Source organism: Cervus canadensis, chromosome 3 (assembly GCF_019320065.1).
Source record: "Cervus canadensis isolate Bull #8, Minnesota chromosome 3, ASM1932006v1, whole genome shotgun sequence".
Classification (NCBI taxonomy): Eukaryota; Metazoa; Chordata; class Mammalia; order Artiodactyla; family Cervidae; genus Cervus; species Cervus canadensis.
Genome location: NC_057388.1, coordinates 70319053 through 70336144, shown reverse-complemented (window position 1 = coordinate 70336144; position 17092 = coordinate 70319053). Strand labels below are relative to the sequence as shown.

Here is a 17092-nt window from a genome sequence, read left to right as displayed (position 1 = left end):
TGGTCATATTAATGTAGTAGTATTTATGCCTCATTTTAGAGAAAGTCTACCACTCTTATGAAGTGAATGCATCTGAACTACCATAACGTGTCTGTGTTTAGCATTCCCTGTATAGTGTTTTGTTGGTTGAACCTTCCCTTTGAGTTCAGGACTTTGCTGTATTTGCGTAAGTTGAGGGAAAGGCTGACAAGACCTGGGGCTACCATCACACTTATTCAGTAATTAACTAAGGTGTTGGTTACCACAATGAATGAGATATGGTCTCTGTCTTGTCTTTAGGGAGCTTGGAATCTGAGGAAGGAATTTACAGTCTACAAAATGGAGTAAACATTCCTTTCTCTTAGTCACAGACACTTCATCTCCTTTCTGTACGCATCTCAGATGTACCCAAAGTGTATCTGGTGCTTTTTGTATGGGCCATCTCACTGTTGCATGCTCCTTTCCACATCCATTCTTGTGTCTTAGTAATTCCCCTTTGCATGTGTGCGTGCATGCTAAGTTGCTTCAGTCGTGTCCAACTCTTTTCGACTCTCTGGACTGTAGCCCTCCAGGCTCCTCTGTCCATGGGATTCTTCACACAAGGATACTGGAGTGGGTTACTATGCCTGTCTAGAGGAACTGCCTGACCCAGAGATTGAACCCATGTCTTTTAAGTCTCCTGCATTGGCAGACAGGTTCTTTACCACTAGCACCACTTGGGAAGCCCCAACTCCCCTTTACATGGAACCTTTGTGCTTAGAACTGCCTGTGAAGAAGAGGAACAAATTTTGCCTTCTGCTGTCCTCTTGGGGGTGGTGGTAATAGAGAAAGGGGTTCAAGAGAAGACAAAGCTCACTGATAAGCTGATGCATATTATGTACCCCTATGAACCACAGGAGAGTGGGCAGCCAGGCCAGGGTGAGAGGTCACTGGCAACTCATTCTAATTAGAACATCATCAATAGCTGCCATTTCTTCTCTCATTGCAAATGCTACTCTCCTCACAGAGGGAATAATGAAAAGATTCCTGGAGGAATGTGAGTTGGAGGAAGTGTAAGGGGAAGAAGGAGAAGAAAGTAGGAGAGGGTGGGCCCAGTGGGGTATTGGAACCCTCTTTTATTTGATAATGCAAGTGGATCCTATGCATGTCTTCCCAACTCTGCATTCAGTAGCACCATGTTGGTAGCTTGAAATAAGTCATCCTGGGAATATTTATATCATGCAAATTGGCAAACACTATACATAAGAGCTTTTTCCCCTTGAAGAGCTGGTTGTTATACATTTAACCAGTACACTGCTATGTGCACTCTATGGGCCTAGAGACTAGACTCAAATTCCAACATATTTTCCTTTCTGAGGAAATAGATTCTTGTCTCTCCCAGCCCTGGACATGAACTCAAATTTGCAGCTTCCTGAGTGATAAGGGGGTTGATGGGGTTTCAGGCTTTGGAAACACATAATGACACACAGGGACACAGACACTTATTGCTCTACATCCAATATTAAGGGATGTACCTCTATTTGGCAAGATACCTCCACCACCAAAAACATTTCCCTCCATACCCCCTTTCCATCCCCATTAAAGAGAAGTATCATTGGGATTTATTTATATACTAAGAGTTAAAATAGATAGCTAATGGGAAATTGCTGTGTAGCGCAGGGAACTCAGCCTGGTGCTCTGTGACAATCTAGAGGGGTGGGATGGGGTGGGAGGTGGGAGGGATCTTAAATAGGGAGGGGACATGTGTATACCTATGACTGATTCATGTTGATGTATGGCAGAAACCAACACATGCAGGTCAAGAAGCAATAGTCAGAACTGGACATGGAACAATGGACTGGTTCAAAATTGGGGAAGGAGTACGACAAGGCTGTGTATTGTCACCCTGCTTAATTTCTATGTGGAGTACATCATGTGAAATGCTGGGATGGATGAATAAGAAGATCAAGATTGCTGGGAGAAATATCAATAACCTCAGATAGGCAGATGATACCACCCTAATGGCAGAAAGCAAAAAGGAACTAAAGAGCCTCTTGATGAAGGTGAGAGAGGAGAGTGAAAAAGCTGGCTTAAAAGTCAACATTCAAAAAACGAAGATCATGGCATTTGGTCCCATTACCTCATGGCAAATAGATGGGGAACAAGTGCAAACAGTGACAGACTTTATTTTCTTGGGCTCCAGAATCACTGCGGACAGTGACTGCAGCTATGAAATTAAAAGACACTTGTTCCTCAGAAGAAAATCTATGATAAACCTAGACAGCATATTGAAAAGCAGAGATATCACTTTGCGGACAAAGGTCCATATAGTCAAATCTATGGTTTTTCCAGTAGTCATGTACATATCTGAGAGTTGGACCATAAAGAAGGCTGAGTACTGAAGAACTCTGCTTTCGAACTGTGCTGGAGATGACTCTTGAGAGTCTCTTGGACAGCACAGAGATCACACCAGTCAATCCTAAAAGAAATCAGCCCTGAATATTCATTGGAAGGACTGATGCTGGAGCTGAAGCTCCAATAGTTTGGCCATCTGATGTGAAAAGCTGACTCATTGGAAAAGACCCTGATGCTGGGAATGACTGAGGGCAAGAGAAGAAGGAGGTGACAGAGGATGAGATGGTTGGTTGGCATCACTGACTCCATGGACATGAGTTAGAGCAAACTCTGTGAGATAGTGAAGCACAGGGAAGCCTGGTGTGCTGCAGTCCATGGGGTCACAGAGAATCAGACATGACTGAGCGACTGAACAACAACACAACATTGTAAAGCAATTTTCCTCCAATTAAATATAAATAAATTTTTTAAAAAATCTTTTTTTAAAATTTTTATTGTTTAGCTTATAACTAACATTTGGTTTTTATAGGAGAAGAACTTTTACTTTGACCAGCATATTTGCTGCAAAATTTTTGCTGCCCATACTTATATATATTTATAACAACTTATGTACTTATCCTGATTCCCCACTCCACCCATATGCTTTAGATGGGACTGGCCTCCTTCAGGCTCTGGGTGTAAGCAGTTCTCAGATCTGGCTAAGGTCATAATGGTTCAGGAGTGGGCATGTGGCCAATCAGATGTCCCAAGATGCAGAGACAGTTGCAGAGAGTGTTGAGAGGTAGGCATGCACTCTTTCCTACTGGATATCAACCTGGGAGAATATAATTCAGGAGCTTCTAGGAAAAGAGAAGAGCCTACTCACAGAGTTTCAGTTCCTGGATCCAACAATACCTGTAGTTTTAATTAGTTTTATATTTGATTTTTGTTGTGTTTTTATTTGCTTTTGCGTTTTGGCTCAAACCAGTTGGAGCTGCTCATATCAGTTGAAAGAGTCTTAACTGATACAATATGTTTTACAATTTTCAGTTAAGAGAACTGTAATCTTTAGAAAGAAATTGATGACAACTTTTCTCAAAGTATATGTTGATATTTTCAATAAAAATACATTATATGCCCTTACTTTTATTTTTAATAGTATTTTACTAAAATATTTACTCTAAAATGGTTGCTTTACATTTATATATAAGGATATTTAGCTAAAAATTATAAGTGGAATTTATTTCAAAAATCCTTTAGAGTATTTTATGTGGGCTCACTCTTCTTTGGCTCATCCACAGTTTTTACTGCTTTCACCCTCTGTAAGGCTCCTCCTCGAATAGGCAGTTTCTTAAGAGCAATATCTGTATCAGCCAGAGGTCCTCCCACTAATCGGGCAGGAGTGCTTTCCACTGTTACTACCCCACCAGAGGGCACCTATAAAAGCAAAATTAAACATTTAAGAGTCCATTTATAAAAATTTTCACTAAGAGGGAAATCTATTCATCCTTTAGCTAACTTTGGAAAAGACACAAAATGCACATAGTAACTAGGAGGCAGTGTGTAATAATGGAAAAATCAGGGCTTTGGGGCCTTTGCAATCAGGGCCAAATTATTTCCAGAAGAGGACACCAAGAACACTGGCATATGGCATGGATCTATTTGCCAAGCAAAGGAGGCACTGCACGCTTCCTGTCAATGAGATGTAGAGCCCTACTTTGACCAGTGTTTACAGCAGTTTCTTGGGAATCCTGGAGGGCTGGGTCTGGTCTAAACCAGCACTAGGTAAGGGCAGGGATAAACATGCCTTAACTACTTGACATTTTAACAGCAAAGAGAAAAAGTATGAGACAGAACTTCATGGAAATAACATTATTTAAGATATTCAATATCTATTAAGAAAAGTTATGGAGAAAAAAATTCTTACTGTTGCGTTAAGGCCTTTAATATCTGTCCTGTGAAATATTGCATTTGGTGGTCTTTCACCATATCTAGAGGATTCAATAGCTTTCTCTTGAAGTCTTTTTGCTTTCTGAAGATTTTTAAATTAGAAAGAAAATAAAATTGTTATTAAAGCATTAACTATGGTACTTACAAAGAAGTATACAAAATATATTTGTATCTGGTTTATAATTTATTAGCACTAGATCCAGCATTTATTCACTTGGGCTAAGAAAATAGTTATTAGGAAGTTATATCCTTTGCACATTGCAGGAAACAACTAAAAATGTTACTGAGATTTCCAGAGGTACTGGCACTATATGACCAAGGGATAAAGTAGTTCCTAAGGAAATCAGGCTCAATTTTTTGCACATGGTTGAATAAACTACTAAATTTACAATAGATGAAGCATGTTTTCAAATTATTTTGTACAAATACTAATCCAGTACACTTAAATGTTTCAAGAATTCAGAATAATGCAAACTATATAATTTGCTGTAGCTACCTTCACATTCAATAGTTGAGGCACTGGAACAGGTGAAATCCTAGGTAACAACTGATCTGTGTGGAAGGGTTTTCATAAACTCTTCCTTAAGAGTACAGGTAGTTATGGGGCTATTTTGTAAATAACATTGGGAAGAACTTTTCATGAGAAGGGGGAGACATGGTATCTTGAATAAGCTTGTTCTTAATTTTGGTTTTGCTATCTTAATATGGTTCCACTATTTTCATGGGCTAATATATCATTTTATGATTTCATATTTAGAGGAAAAATTATAACATTATGTAAAAGTGTATCCCAAGCACAAATGGAAAAGTTGGAAAAAAGTAATAAGATTTTGGAACTCTATGGTGTTCTTACATATTTAAAGTGAACAATTAGCATTATAAACTTTTTAGATTACTTTCAAGCTTATTGCTGAAGCGGGTTATCACATTTTCCTGAAGGGGTGTTTATCTCAAATTCCTATTTAAGCTTTAATGTTTCTTGTGGTGGCCACAGGGAAAACATCCTTGATCGAGAGGGCAATATGGACAGTTGTTTTTTGTGTCCTTCTCTCTGCTTCTTACAGAAAGGATCAGTGAATAAGAAGGCTCAGAATGAAAAGCAGGAGCACACCTCTGCTTATTCCTGACTAACTCTCATCTCTTTTATGCAAACCAGGAACACCATCCTTGTTTCACCCTGCTAAGCCAAATGAAACTCAGAGTGGTATCTTCTGAAACTGTGAAAAATGCTTAGTTTGAGTTATCATCCTAAACTGCAAATGAGGATCAACAGTGTTTGTATCCCACAGAAAGATCAACAGAAAAAGGTGAATGAATATTTCCCTGAAAAATTCTGTTTGTTGTGGATATCATAATATTTAAAAAATCCTACCTTTAAAGTTTTAGCATTTGATGTTCTGGCCAAGAAATTTTCCCATGATTTATTAGCCAATTCTCTTTGCTTGTGTGTGGCTTGTATCTGAAATGAGAAAGATAATTAAGAGTTCCAGTTTCTATGAAACGATACCAAAGGGCTTGAATACCTCCATTTTGAAGAAAGAGCTAGTTTTTGCCAACGTAAATTTTAAGGCCAACTAGCAAAAAGATTAGAGTTTAACAACTTAAATAACTAAAGTCTTAAAAGGAAAAAAAAAAATCCTTTCCTCACTATATAGCCAAGGTTTGAACTGCTTCCCATGAAATGTAATGAAAAACTGTTGTTATAAAAATATAAAATATGAGAATAACAATAATCATTCTCAGCAAGACTGTTTTAAATAAGTGTTACTTGCAAAAACAAAGTATAATCCAGAGCAAGTTACATAAATGACCCAACAGCAAATTCACAGGAGAAAATAAAGAGATTTCTGCTGCCACTGATAATAGTTTAGGCAAGATTATATTGGTGGAGCGTCTTCTAATTTATGACTTCAGCAAGATAAGCAATTTTGTGAGTGCTGAGTTTGTTGTGGAGTTACAGTCTAGGGAAATACTACTGACAAACTACAAAGACTATGGTTCTCAACAGACTCTCCACTAAATATATAATCAGAAAACACATGCCGTTGGTTGGTATGTAGTATATTATCAAGCTTAAGTTATGAACCTAAGAGTATTTAATTAAACAACTGCTAAAAAATAAGTGGGGTCAGAGCCATGATAACAAATCAATGATAATCAGCAAATCAGCAATAGCTAGTCCACACAGCAGAATACTGCCACTCAATAGAACTAATGAGAAAGCAGAACTTCCAACAGGGGTACTCCACTAAAGATCAAAGGAATGGCTTAAATGGCAGCATCCTTGCAATAAAAACTCTCCAACAAATAAAAGTTTTAAGAAGGGAGGTATCTAAGATGGATCAGAATTTATAGGTGGATGCTAAGTTCCACTAGACTGAAGATATAAACATTTAATAGTATAAGTGAAAAGATCAGGCAATAGAAAAACACTTTTGGAAATCACCTTGCTGCTACTGCTACTGCTAAGTCACTTCGGTCGTGTCCGACTCTGTGCGACCCCACCTTAAAGAGGTCTAAATATTTAACTTTAGTCATAAAGGATCACCAAGCAGCAATGGGGAGTCTATATCATCTCAGCATTGGTGGACAAGTTCACTTAGTCACTTAATCTATTTGCTCAAAAACTTCAGATGTGTTGTTTCTCACCTGTGTAAAGCTTTGGGAAAAAATGGCTTATATTTTCCCAACAGGCTTTTTCTGACTAGCTAAAGTCAGAGAGCGCATTTACAGAGGGCTCACAGCATGTGATCTGGCACTGAGGTGAGGAGATGTGCCTGTGGTTGGCATGCTAATGAGGACCTGTCACAGAGTGAGGGACAAGGGCCGACTTTCTCGTTGAGGTTAAACCTATAGTCACAGAGATACACCGTTTGTCGGAATTTTCTAAATGTGTGCACTTAAACAGACCACAATTTTTGAAACTCTGACATTTCAAAAATGGAAATGTAAGCCTTTAGAAATAAAATTATAATGTCATAGGCCAACATTGAGTACAGTAGTTGAATTTCAAGCTATTCACTCCATGTTTTCTTTCAGTCTATACAAAGACACAGAAAATAACTATAAAAGAAAATCACAAAATGACTCTTAAGTGCTGAAGCATTCACAAGTAAGGCAAATACACGTTAGGGATAATTTAAACTAGTTTATACGCTGAAATTATTTTGGCTTACTTTTGCATATACTTTTTGTTCATTTTGCACATCTTGGCGTGCTTGGCTTTCAATCATCTCACTTTGCAGAGAAACAACCATCTTCCCAATATTTTCTGATGCTGCTGTAATAGATTCCAAAATTTTTTTGTCTGTGGTGACTGGTCTTAGCTTTTCTAATTTTATTTCTTCATATATTTCATTCCATATTTCTCCAATCTGTTATAGCAAAGTTTTAAAAAGTTTTAAAAAGTTAAATTAACCAAAAATAAATGATACATATTTAGGTAACCTAAAATGTATTTGAGTGATCATTCCAAAGTTAACACTGAACCAGCTTTTCCTAACTTACTCTTTGGGAGTAAGTGGCATTGGGAATGATCTGGGGCAACAGTTACATTTGAATATTCAGGAATCACTTACCTAATGTTTTTCAATGATAAGTATTCACAGAGAAGGCTCTACTATCTAAGTGTAGTTCATTGCCATCATCACTGCTCTCTCCTTTATAGTCACTGTTTTCACAGCTGCACAAATTGTTGCTTTACTCTCATCCTCCTGAAGTACTGATGTTTTCCTTCCTAAAGCCCTATTTGAAGGCTGAGTCAAGATGAATTTGTAGAACAGTGAAGATGGAGATTTCTGGAATCTTGGTACCTAGTCACCTGAGAAATAGGGCCTTGTCCCTCATCTTCTGCCTAAGGTAATACTTGACCTAAAACTCTTAACATGTTGATTTCATCATGCTGTAGCTCCACCTCATATACTGGGATATATGGAAATTACTGCATTTGAGTATGTTTAAATTTAGAGGAAAAAGATATGCATCCAGGATATGGGTAAAATTAAGCTTTGTTTTCCCTTTTTAAATAGAGATTTCTTCATTTACAGCATTCAATACATAGTACTAATATTAGAAGAGAATGTTTACTTGAAAAGGCTTTCCTAAAAGTTCAAAGGCATTTATTTACCAAAAAGTATATAACCAGCAAAGTAAGCAACCCAGGACTATTAGTTGATATTTGACAATTGAATAATGTAATGATAAAACAATACTTTAATAAGTATTAATAATTTATTTTAATAAGTAATAATTCATTCAATTCTAGCTCTTTTTTTAAAAAATAATTTTTTAAATTTTTGACTGCACTGAGTCTTCGTTGCTGCGTGTGGGCTTTCTCTAGTTGCTAAGAGCTAGGGCTACTCTTCATTGCCGTGCACAGGCTTATCATTGCAGTGGCTTCTCCTGTTGCAAAGCACAGGCTCACTCTAGAGCACAGGCTCAGTAGTTGCGGCATCGGGCTTAGTTGCCCTGTGGCATGTGGGATCTTCCCGGACCAGGGATCGAACCTGTGCCCCTTGCATTGACAGGTAGATTCTTAACCACTGGACCACCAGGGAAGTCCCAATTCTAGCTCTAAATACCCTCTTAAAGAGAAGAAATTATATTTTAAAGATTCTGTTAGGCTTCTATGTCAGTAATGTTTATCTTCCTTTATAAACTAAAAGTTGGATGAAATCTTATCCCATGGAAATACCCAATCAATTAATTGTATGCTCCTTGAATAGTATCAGATGTAAAATGAAAAATAAAAGCTACATAGTATGTGGATTATTGCTCACAAATATGAATAGATCTTTCCCAACTGATGACTTGCATACTAGATTTTAATAACAAGGCTAAGAAGATACTCACTTTAAAATCAAGATATCTATGTATGATACATAGAGTGACAAAATCTTCAGCAGATAAGCCAGGTAAATTTTCAAAATCTAAACAAAGTTTATAAAGAGAGAATTACTTTAACTGAGCAAGTAATTCTAAAAGGCATATATCTATCATAAAAATGCAAATGATTCCTTTTGATTTCATCCTGATTCATGAAAATGTTACTTCTGTAAACTTCTGACTTCCTTCTGTAACAAACCTCTGCCAGGTCATCCTCAGGTAGTCATTAAAAGAGGAACACTTTCTGTGCTGTGGTCAGACCATGATACTGTACTTTTATAGTCTGAAGAGTGAGGACTTTTTTCTTAATAAGAAGCGAAGTTAAGTCCTCAGGTGATTCAGAATTCTAGTATTTAAGTCTAATCATCTATAAACTAACTGTCTTTGATCCTGACTGTACTCTGGAATTGCCTGGGGAGCTTAAAAAATACTGATGCCTTCCCCCAAATCCAGAGCTCAAGGGGGCAGCTGGTGCATTGTGATAACAATGGAATATGCATTTGTCTATATAAAGGGACTTTTTTTCATCATGTTTGAAAAATGGACTCCAAAGTGAAATCAATTCACAACACTCAGCAAAGAAAGAGAGGCACTTTAGAATTTGACTTCTTACCTAGTTTACCCAACACAGCATAAATTTTTGCTCTGATATTCTCAGCAACATCCATAACTGCAACAGTTGGGCAGTTAGCAGGCAGTGGTATGATTTTTTGCTCTTCTTGGAAACTAGTAAATAGAGGTTTCTTTGTATCTAATCATTGGATATCATAAAAATATAGAGAGGACAGATAAAAATTGTAGTAAATTAACAATTTTAAGATTTTAGTTTAGACATCATAAAATATACAAAAATATTGTAACAGCATACAGTACTGCCTGATACATGATTTCTCTTTTAAAAACATAAGTAATTAGCAATTTTTCCCCATTCTGTTGGAAAATTTTAATTTTTTTACTATTTATGTAAAGTATAAAAATTTCACAAAATTACCTTTTTAGAAGTGAAACTTTCACATAAAAAACTTTTCTAATTTTGAGATCTAGAAACTGAACATGTCAGTTTAACAATGATTTAATCTCCTGTTTGCTTTTGGTTTCTATATGTTATCGTATAAATATAAAAACTATTTTATGATGTTATGGGTTAGAAGTTAGAATACAATAAAAATGGATTGAAGAGAGAAATTACCAGGAGTTAAAGGGGAAGTATTTTCACTTAAAAATAAACAATACTAACATATGAAATTGTGATAAGAATCATAAGAGGTTTAGAAAACGTAATATAGCACTATAGACCATCAGTTTATTTTTATTTAGAAAAGTTTCCTCCTTTACATAAAAAGTAAACTATAAATGAGAATCAACAGAAATGTACAAAATATTATAAAAACTGTTCTTAAGCGCTCTACTTATATCTCAAATTTTATTAGTAAATGAAATATTACTGAATATGCTTACAAAAGCAGATAACCCAAAGAAAGTTCTTTAGGAAGTCCTGTTAAGTTTTTTTTTTCAAGTTAAAGAATACAATCAAATACCATTTCCTGAAAATATTCTATAAAAACATGAACCTGCTACTAATTTACTCAGTTTTCTTTCAATCATTCATAATTTATGATAGCAACTTCTGCAGACCCCTGTGAAAAGAACTTCAAACAAAGAGGTAGAAGTCCCCATACTTTCCTAATGTCTCTTCTTAAAAATACGGATCTAATTATTTCTACAAACAGTTACAAATACACTTACCAACAATCTTCCCATATTTATCACGTTTTACTCCTAGTTCTTTTTCTTCCTTTCTCCACAATTTAATTAAAAGACTAGCAGCTGTCTGGTCCTTCTTCCCTCGCCAAGCATTGACATGAGCCGCAGTTTTGGGATTATCACAAAATTCAACCATTATTCCAAGTATTAGATTGCAGAATTTTTTTTGGTTCAACTTTTGCAAGGAAACAGAAAAAGAAAAATGTTGCAATAAATAAATAAATATTTTTAAATAAAAAAATAAAAATTTTAAGAATTATTGTCTTTAAAAAGAGAAATATTTGTGTTAATCAGTAGGTTTTTTCCTAAATGATTGCCTTATAAAATTAAGACTCTAAGTATGATCTGTGACCATCTCCTGTTAAAATAGATACCATTGTAATGAGTTCATTTTCAAACAATAGGGACTTTTAAAAAATAGAAATAAAAAGATTGAATATAATTCTGATGAAGTCATAAACACATCATGAACCAAAATGTCATTGATTTAGCTGAATAGGAAAAAGAAATATTGAAATTAAGTGGAGCAAGGTCATTTGTGCTATACACAGACGGCAATTATAGGATCTTTACAATTTACCTGGTTTATTAAAGTTTAAGACATCCTCGCTGTAACCTCATTGTTATTAAGAGACTAACTGATGGTAACTCTAAGTGGCAGTCACATGTGAAAATAAATCAAAATGAAGTATAATTTTGTAGTTTGAAACTCAGCAACCATTAAAGAGTATATCAGCGCTTAAGAAAAATTATCTTATTAAGCATATTTCCTGTTTTTCTACAAATAGTTTTCAGCAAACTAAAATTTAGGTATCAGTTCAGTTCAGTTCAGTCGTTCAGTCATGTCCGACTCTTTGCGACCCCATGAATCACAGCACACCAGGCCTCCCTGTCCATCACAAACTCCCGGAGTTTACTCAAACACATGTCCATTGAGTCGGTGATGCCATCCAACCATCTCATCCTCTGTCGTCCCCTTCTCCTCCTGCCCCTAATCCCTCCCAGCATCAGGGTCTTTTCCAGTGAGTCGACTCTTCGCATGAGGTGGCCAAAGTATTGGAGTTTCAGCTTCAGCATTAGTCCTTCCAATGAACACCCAGGACTGATCTGCTTTAGGATGGACTGGTTGGATCTCCTTGCAGTCCAAGGGACTCTCAAGAGTCTTCTCCAACATCACAATTCAAAAGCATCAATTCTTCGGTGCTCACCTTTCTTCACAGTCCAACTCTCACATCCATACATGACCATTGGAAGAACCATAGCCTTGACTAGACGGACTTTTGTTGGCAAAGTAATGTCTTTGCTTTTTAATATGCTATCTAGGTTAGTCATAACTTTCCTTCCAAGGAGTAAGCGTCTTTTAATTTTATGGCTGCAATCACCACCTGCAGTGATTTTGGAGCCCCCCAAAATAAAGTCTGACACTGTTTCCACTGTTTCCCCATCTATTTCCCATGAAGTGATGAGACCAGATGCCATGATCTTAGTTTTCTGAATGTTGAGCTAAGCCAATTTTTTCACTCTCCTCTTTCACTTTCATCAAGAGGCTTTTTCATTCCTCTTCACTTTCTGCCATAAGGGTGGTGTCATCTGCATATCTGAGATTATTGATATTTCTCCCAGCAATCTTGATTCCAGCTTGTGAGAAGTCCAAATAGAGCAAAGGTGTCCACACAGTCATGGCTTCATTTTTGGTTGAGAAACTCTTACAGTGTACTGATAATAGAATATGGCAAAAGAAACATATAACCTGTTGTCTGAATTATAAACATTATCAGTTTCCTGTTTGATTAAATTATGGATAATATTACCTGCTTTAGAGAGTTATTATAACTTAAATGGGGTTTCCCTGGTGGTTCAGCAGTGAAGAGTCCTCCTGCAGTGCAGGAGCTACAGGAGACACGGGTTCAATCACTGGGTTGGGAAGATCCTCTGGAGGAGGGCATGGTAACCCACTCCAGTATTCTTGCCTGGAGAATCCCATGGACAAGAGCAGACGGGAGGGCTACAGCCCACAGGGTCGCAAAGAGTCAGACACAATTGAAGCAACTTGGCACACACGCACGCCTGAGTTATATGAGGCTGCTCAGACAGTAAAGAATCTGCCTGCAATGCAGGAGACCTGGGTTCAGTCTTTGGGTTGGAAAGATCCCCTGGAGAAGGGCATGGCAACCCATTCCAGTATTCTTGCCTGGAGAATTTCATGGACAGAGGAGCCTGGAGGGCTACAGTCCATGGGGTTGCAAAGAATCAGACATATCTGAGCGACTAACAAACACACACACTGTCACATGGTAAATTCTCAGTAATATTTAACCTTTATGAGCAATTATTATTACACACTGAATAAATATTTTAACAGATTGTATTAAGCACAATCCTCAATCAAGTGAGTTTTTTATTCCTCTACTTCACTTTGGGAATCCCTGATGGCTCAGCAGTAAAGAATCTGCTTGCAATGTAGGAGACATGGGTTTGATCCCTGGATTGGGAAGATTCTCTGGAGAAGAAAATAGTAACCCACACCAGTAATCTTGCCTGGGAAATCTCATGGACAGAGGAGCCTGGTGGGCTACAGTCCATGGAGTCACAAGAGTCAGATATGACTTAACAACTAAAACTACTGCCACATACTTCACTTTTAGGAGGGAAGCAAATGTCAATGGTTGAAGTTTATATAGAAACTTCATTAAAGATTATTTTTAATTTATAATTAGCTTGGTTGGTTTAATCCACATTAAGGACAATCTAATAATTACATTCAAGAAAACACAGCAAAAATATGTCAGGAACTATTCAAACCACTGCATGTATATGTATACACACATGTGCATAATTACTCATACAATCCTAGCAACAGTGCATGAGGTAGATAATACTGTTATCTCTATTTTATAGATGAAAAATTGGTGACAGAGATGTTAAATAATTTGTCAAAGTTACACAGCTAACAACTCCCAGAGGCCTCAATTAGACTGATTCCAGTTTGTGCTCACAATCACTGTGCTATATGGCTTCTCCTACCAGTCTTCATGTCTTTCCATCCAGAAACCCTAATGGTGAAGGAGAATGAATACAAGTAAGAAATGTCTTTTAAGTCTTCTATATAATGTTAAAATAAAATTTAATTACTTTATATATATATATATGTGCATAATATCATTCCTCACTTCCAAATATTAAGTAGAAGCCACATTCCAGGAAGATATGCCAAATTAATTCTGTAGCTTTGAGAATTCCCTGACACTGACCATGTGTTTCTAGATATACTCTAGTCAGAGAAACATGGTGAGATATATGTCATTTAGGACTGCCTAAGTAGAGCTATGCATACATCCTCTATTATGCTCAATTTTCTGAACTTTCAAAGGGCTTCTGCTTATGACTCATTCAAGGTGGGTTATTTTTATTTTTATAATTATTATTTACTTATTTTTTGTTTGGAGTGTTTTATATCTAATGAGCTTGCTATGATCTCTAGTGTCAGCTAATTTTTTTTTTTCAGAGAGATGTGTGTGCTGTGTGCTTGCTCTCATCTCTAGTGTCAACTAATTTTCTTTCAGAGAGCTGAAAGGACACAAATAACTTTAGTATCTTTGCTAAGTTAAAGTAGGTTCGTTATTCTGTTAATAATATCAAGAATGGTGGCAATCACAGGCAGTGACATACCTAGAACTCTGCATGAGAATATCTCTGAGAGTTTTACTGAAACAAAAGTATATCTTTTCTTTTATATCATCTTAACTATGGACCCACTTAAAATTGAGGCTAGGAGGGGATTACTCTAAGGATAAATGAGTCTTTGCCATTCTTCTCATCTGCCTTTCTGGATCGTTCTATGACACACTAGAGTCTTCACATTACCTACAAATCATACGGTTGTTTTTTTTTTAATGTTGATCTTTCCTTGTTTGTAAAGCTAGAGGTTATTAGTAAATGATTATTGATTTTGAAGTAGTGTAGCTGTTTCTTTAATTTTGTGGGGAAAAATCCACATAAAACAAATTCCCTGCTGTCATGTGTTTGGGAACATTCATCTAAGTAAACCAATTTCTTCACTGAAGGAATTTTCAGACTCTTTATTATGCCAATGCACATTATGGAACTCCAGGAGGGATTTTTGTTTAAAACAAACATTTAAACACTATTTGGGGGCACACTTAATCACAGGGTAGTGTTTTGTGATACTCAGTTTGGAAAGAGCTAATAAAGACATATTTAATTTTTGTTAAACAGTTATTATACTTACTGCTAATAAATCTAAAAGGAGAAAAATGCCTTCTTTTTCAAGAAAGTAATCCTCTGAGGGGTAACATCCCAAAATGCAGCACCTTAAATAAAAAGGAAGGTAATAACTTAACAAGGCTTTATTGTTAAATTCAATTTGTGAGTTTATTTCTATCAAAAATATCTTTTCAAAGAATATTTTTCTTCATTCTCTCAAATCAGTTTATTTCTTTGCTTAAAAACTGAAATTTGAAGAGACTTTTCCAGTGTAGTTTAATTTCAACTATTTAAAAACTAATCTCAATTGTTTTTCATTACTGCCTATTTTCTGTGATGCAATATTCTCCTTTGTTTTCCCAATATTAATTATTCCTAAAGGTCTCCTCTGGTTGCTCTATTAGCTATTTCTTCAAGCTTTATTCATTTACTGTCTTTTACAGTGCTGGCATACCTGAAATACTTGCTTTATTTATTGTTTTTAATTACATCTTATCTTGGCATGAGATTATTTGCTGAAGTGCCTGCAGCACAGGTCTAAACCTGTGCAGCTCACATGGAGTGAGGGACTGAAGTTGTTGCCAGGGCTCCTTTCACTGTCTTCCTGGGTTGCAATAGACATGGGCTGAACAAGCCACTGCTGGTGGTAGTGGTAAATTGAGCCCAATCTCCCTCTAGTCTTCCCAGGAATGGCAAGCCTGCTGGGGTCAATCTAAATCTCTTTTCTCTTTAACATGGTATTTATTTATTTATCTATGATTCAACAATAATATGATAATTATTTAACATGGCTCCCTCTTGGAAAAAAAAAGAGAGACCTGTTTCTGCTGGCTGTTTGCAATGGTGGTTGTGTGTGGTGGTGGTTGTGAGGGTTGGTACATAAAGGCCATCAGCTTGGCCTCTTTCACTCATGTGCTTTCAAGTTTTACCACCTATGGGTATGAATCACACTTATTTTGTTCCCACTTTTGAGGCAGTAACTCTCTCATGCCGATCATGGCGTCTTTTGCCTCTTTAATTCATAGCATTATTGTAATAATAACAGAAAAAAAAATAGAACATCCTTCTCTGTTCAGAAATTAAATAATATACTTCTAAATTTTCCAAAGATTGAAAAGAAAATCACAATGAAAACTGGAAAACAGTTTGAATTTAATGATAAGAGAATATGGAAACTCGTTGGCTTTACAGGTGAATTTACAGCCTTAGATGGATATTTTAGAGCAGAAGAATAGTTGAAAAATCTATGATCCTAGCATCTATCTCAAGAAATAGAAAAGATAAAATTGAATGAAAAAAAATTCCACAAAATTAATTAAATAGAAAAACAAAATAATATAGAAACAATGATGCACACAAATTGATTCTTTAAAAATACTAATAATATCAATATTGATCAACCCTGGTGAAACCCATCAAGAAAAAAGAGAGAAGGCAGAAATGACTAATACCAAGAAAGGAAAAGAAGGCATCACTTTATATCCTGCAGACATTAGAAATACTAAGAGGATATTATAAACACTCACATAGCAGGAAATAACAAACATTTAGACAAAATAACTAAGTCCCTATAAAAAGACATCAGAACCTATGCATGAGTAGAAAATCTTAACAGATATATACACATTAAAGAAATGAAACCTATACTTTAGAATCTTTCTACAAAGAAAACTCCAGGCATAGACAACTTAATTGGTGAATTCCATGAATTACTTAAGAAAGACATAAAAACAATCTTATGCAAACTCTTTCTAGAGAAAATAAAATGAAGGAATACTTCCAAACTTGTTTTCTGAGGTCAAACTAGATTCCAAAACCATTCAGGGAATATTAATAAAAAAGAAATATTAAACTTAACATTAACATGATATTCTTTCCCCCAAATCTAAAAATATTTGCTAATTTAATCTAGCAACATTAAAAAAAAAAAGAAATAATACACCATAACCAGGTCAGGCTTATTCAAGAAATACAATGT

The 17092-nt window shown here is 36.0% G+C and overlaps 1 protein-coding gene across 3 annotated transcripts in view; it reads right to left on the bottom strand.

The window, feature by feature from the left end:
* Nucleotides 1-2799: 2799 nt before the first annotated feature.
* The window catches only part of CFAP69 (cilia and flagella associated protein 69), a 59196-nt gene continuing 44903 nt past the window's right edge, over nt 2800-17092 (bottom strand). For all 3 annotated transcript variants that reach the window (XM_043463414.1, XM_043463416.1, XM_043463415.1), the window contains 8 exons: nt 15140-15221; nt 10873-11065; nt 9740-9877; nt 9094-9170; nt 7419-7616; nt 5615-5701; nt 4220-4324; nt 2800-3729 (listed from right to left, as the gene is read on the bottom strand). In XM_043463414.1, the coding sequence (XP_043319349.1) occupies nt 3559-3729; nt 4220-4324; nt 5615-5701; nt 7419-7616; nt 9094-9170; nt 9740-9877; nt 10873-11065; nt 15140-15221 (1051 nt within the window). In that variant the 3' untranslated portion in view covers nt 2800-3558. The remainder of the gene's footprint in view (nt 3730-4219; nt 4325-5614; nt 5702-7418; nt 7617-9093; nt 9171-9739; nt 9878-10872; nt 11066-15139; nt 15222-17092) is intronic.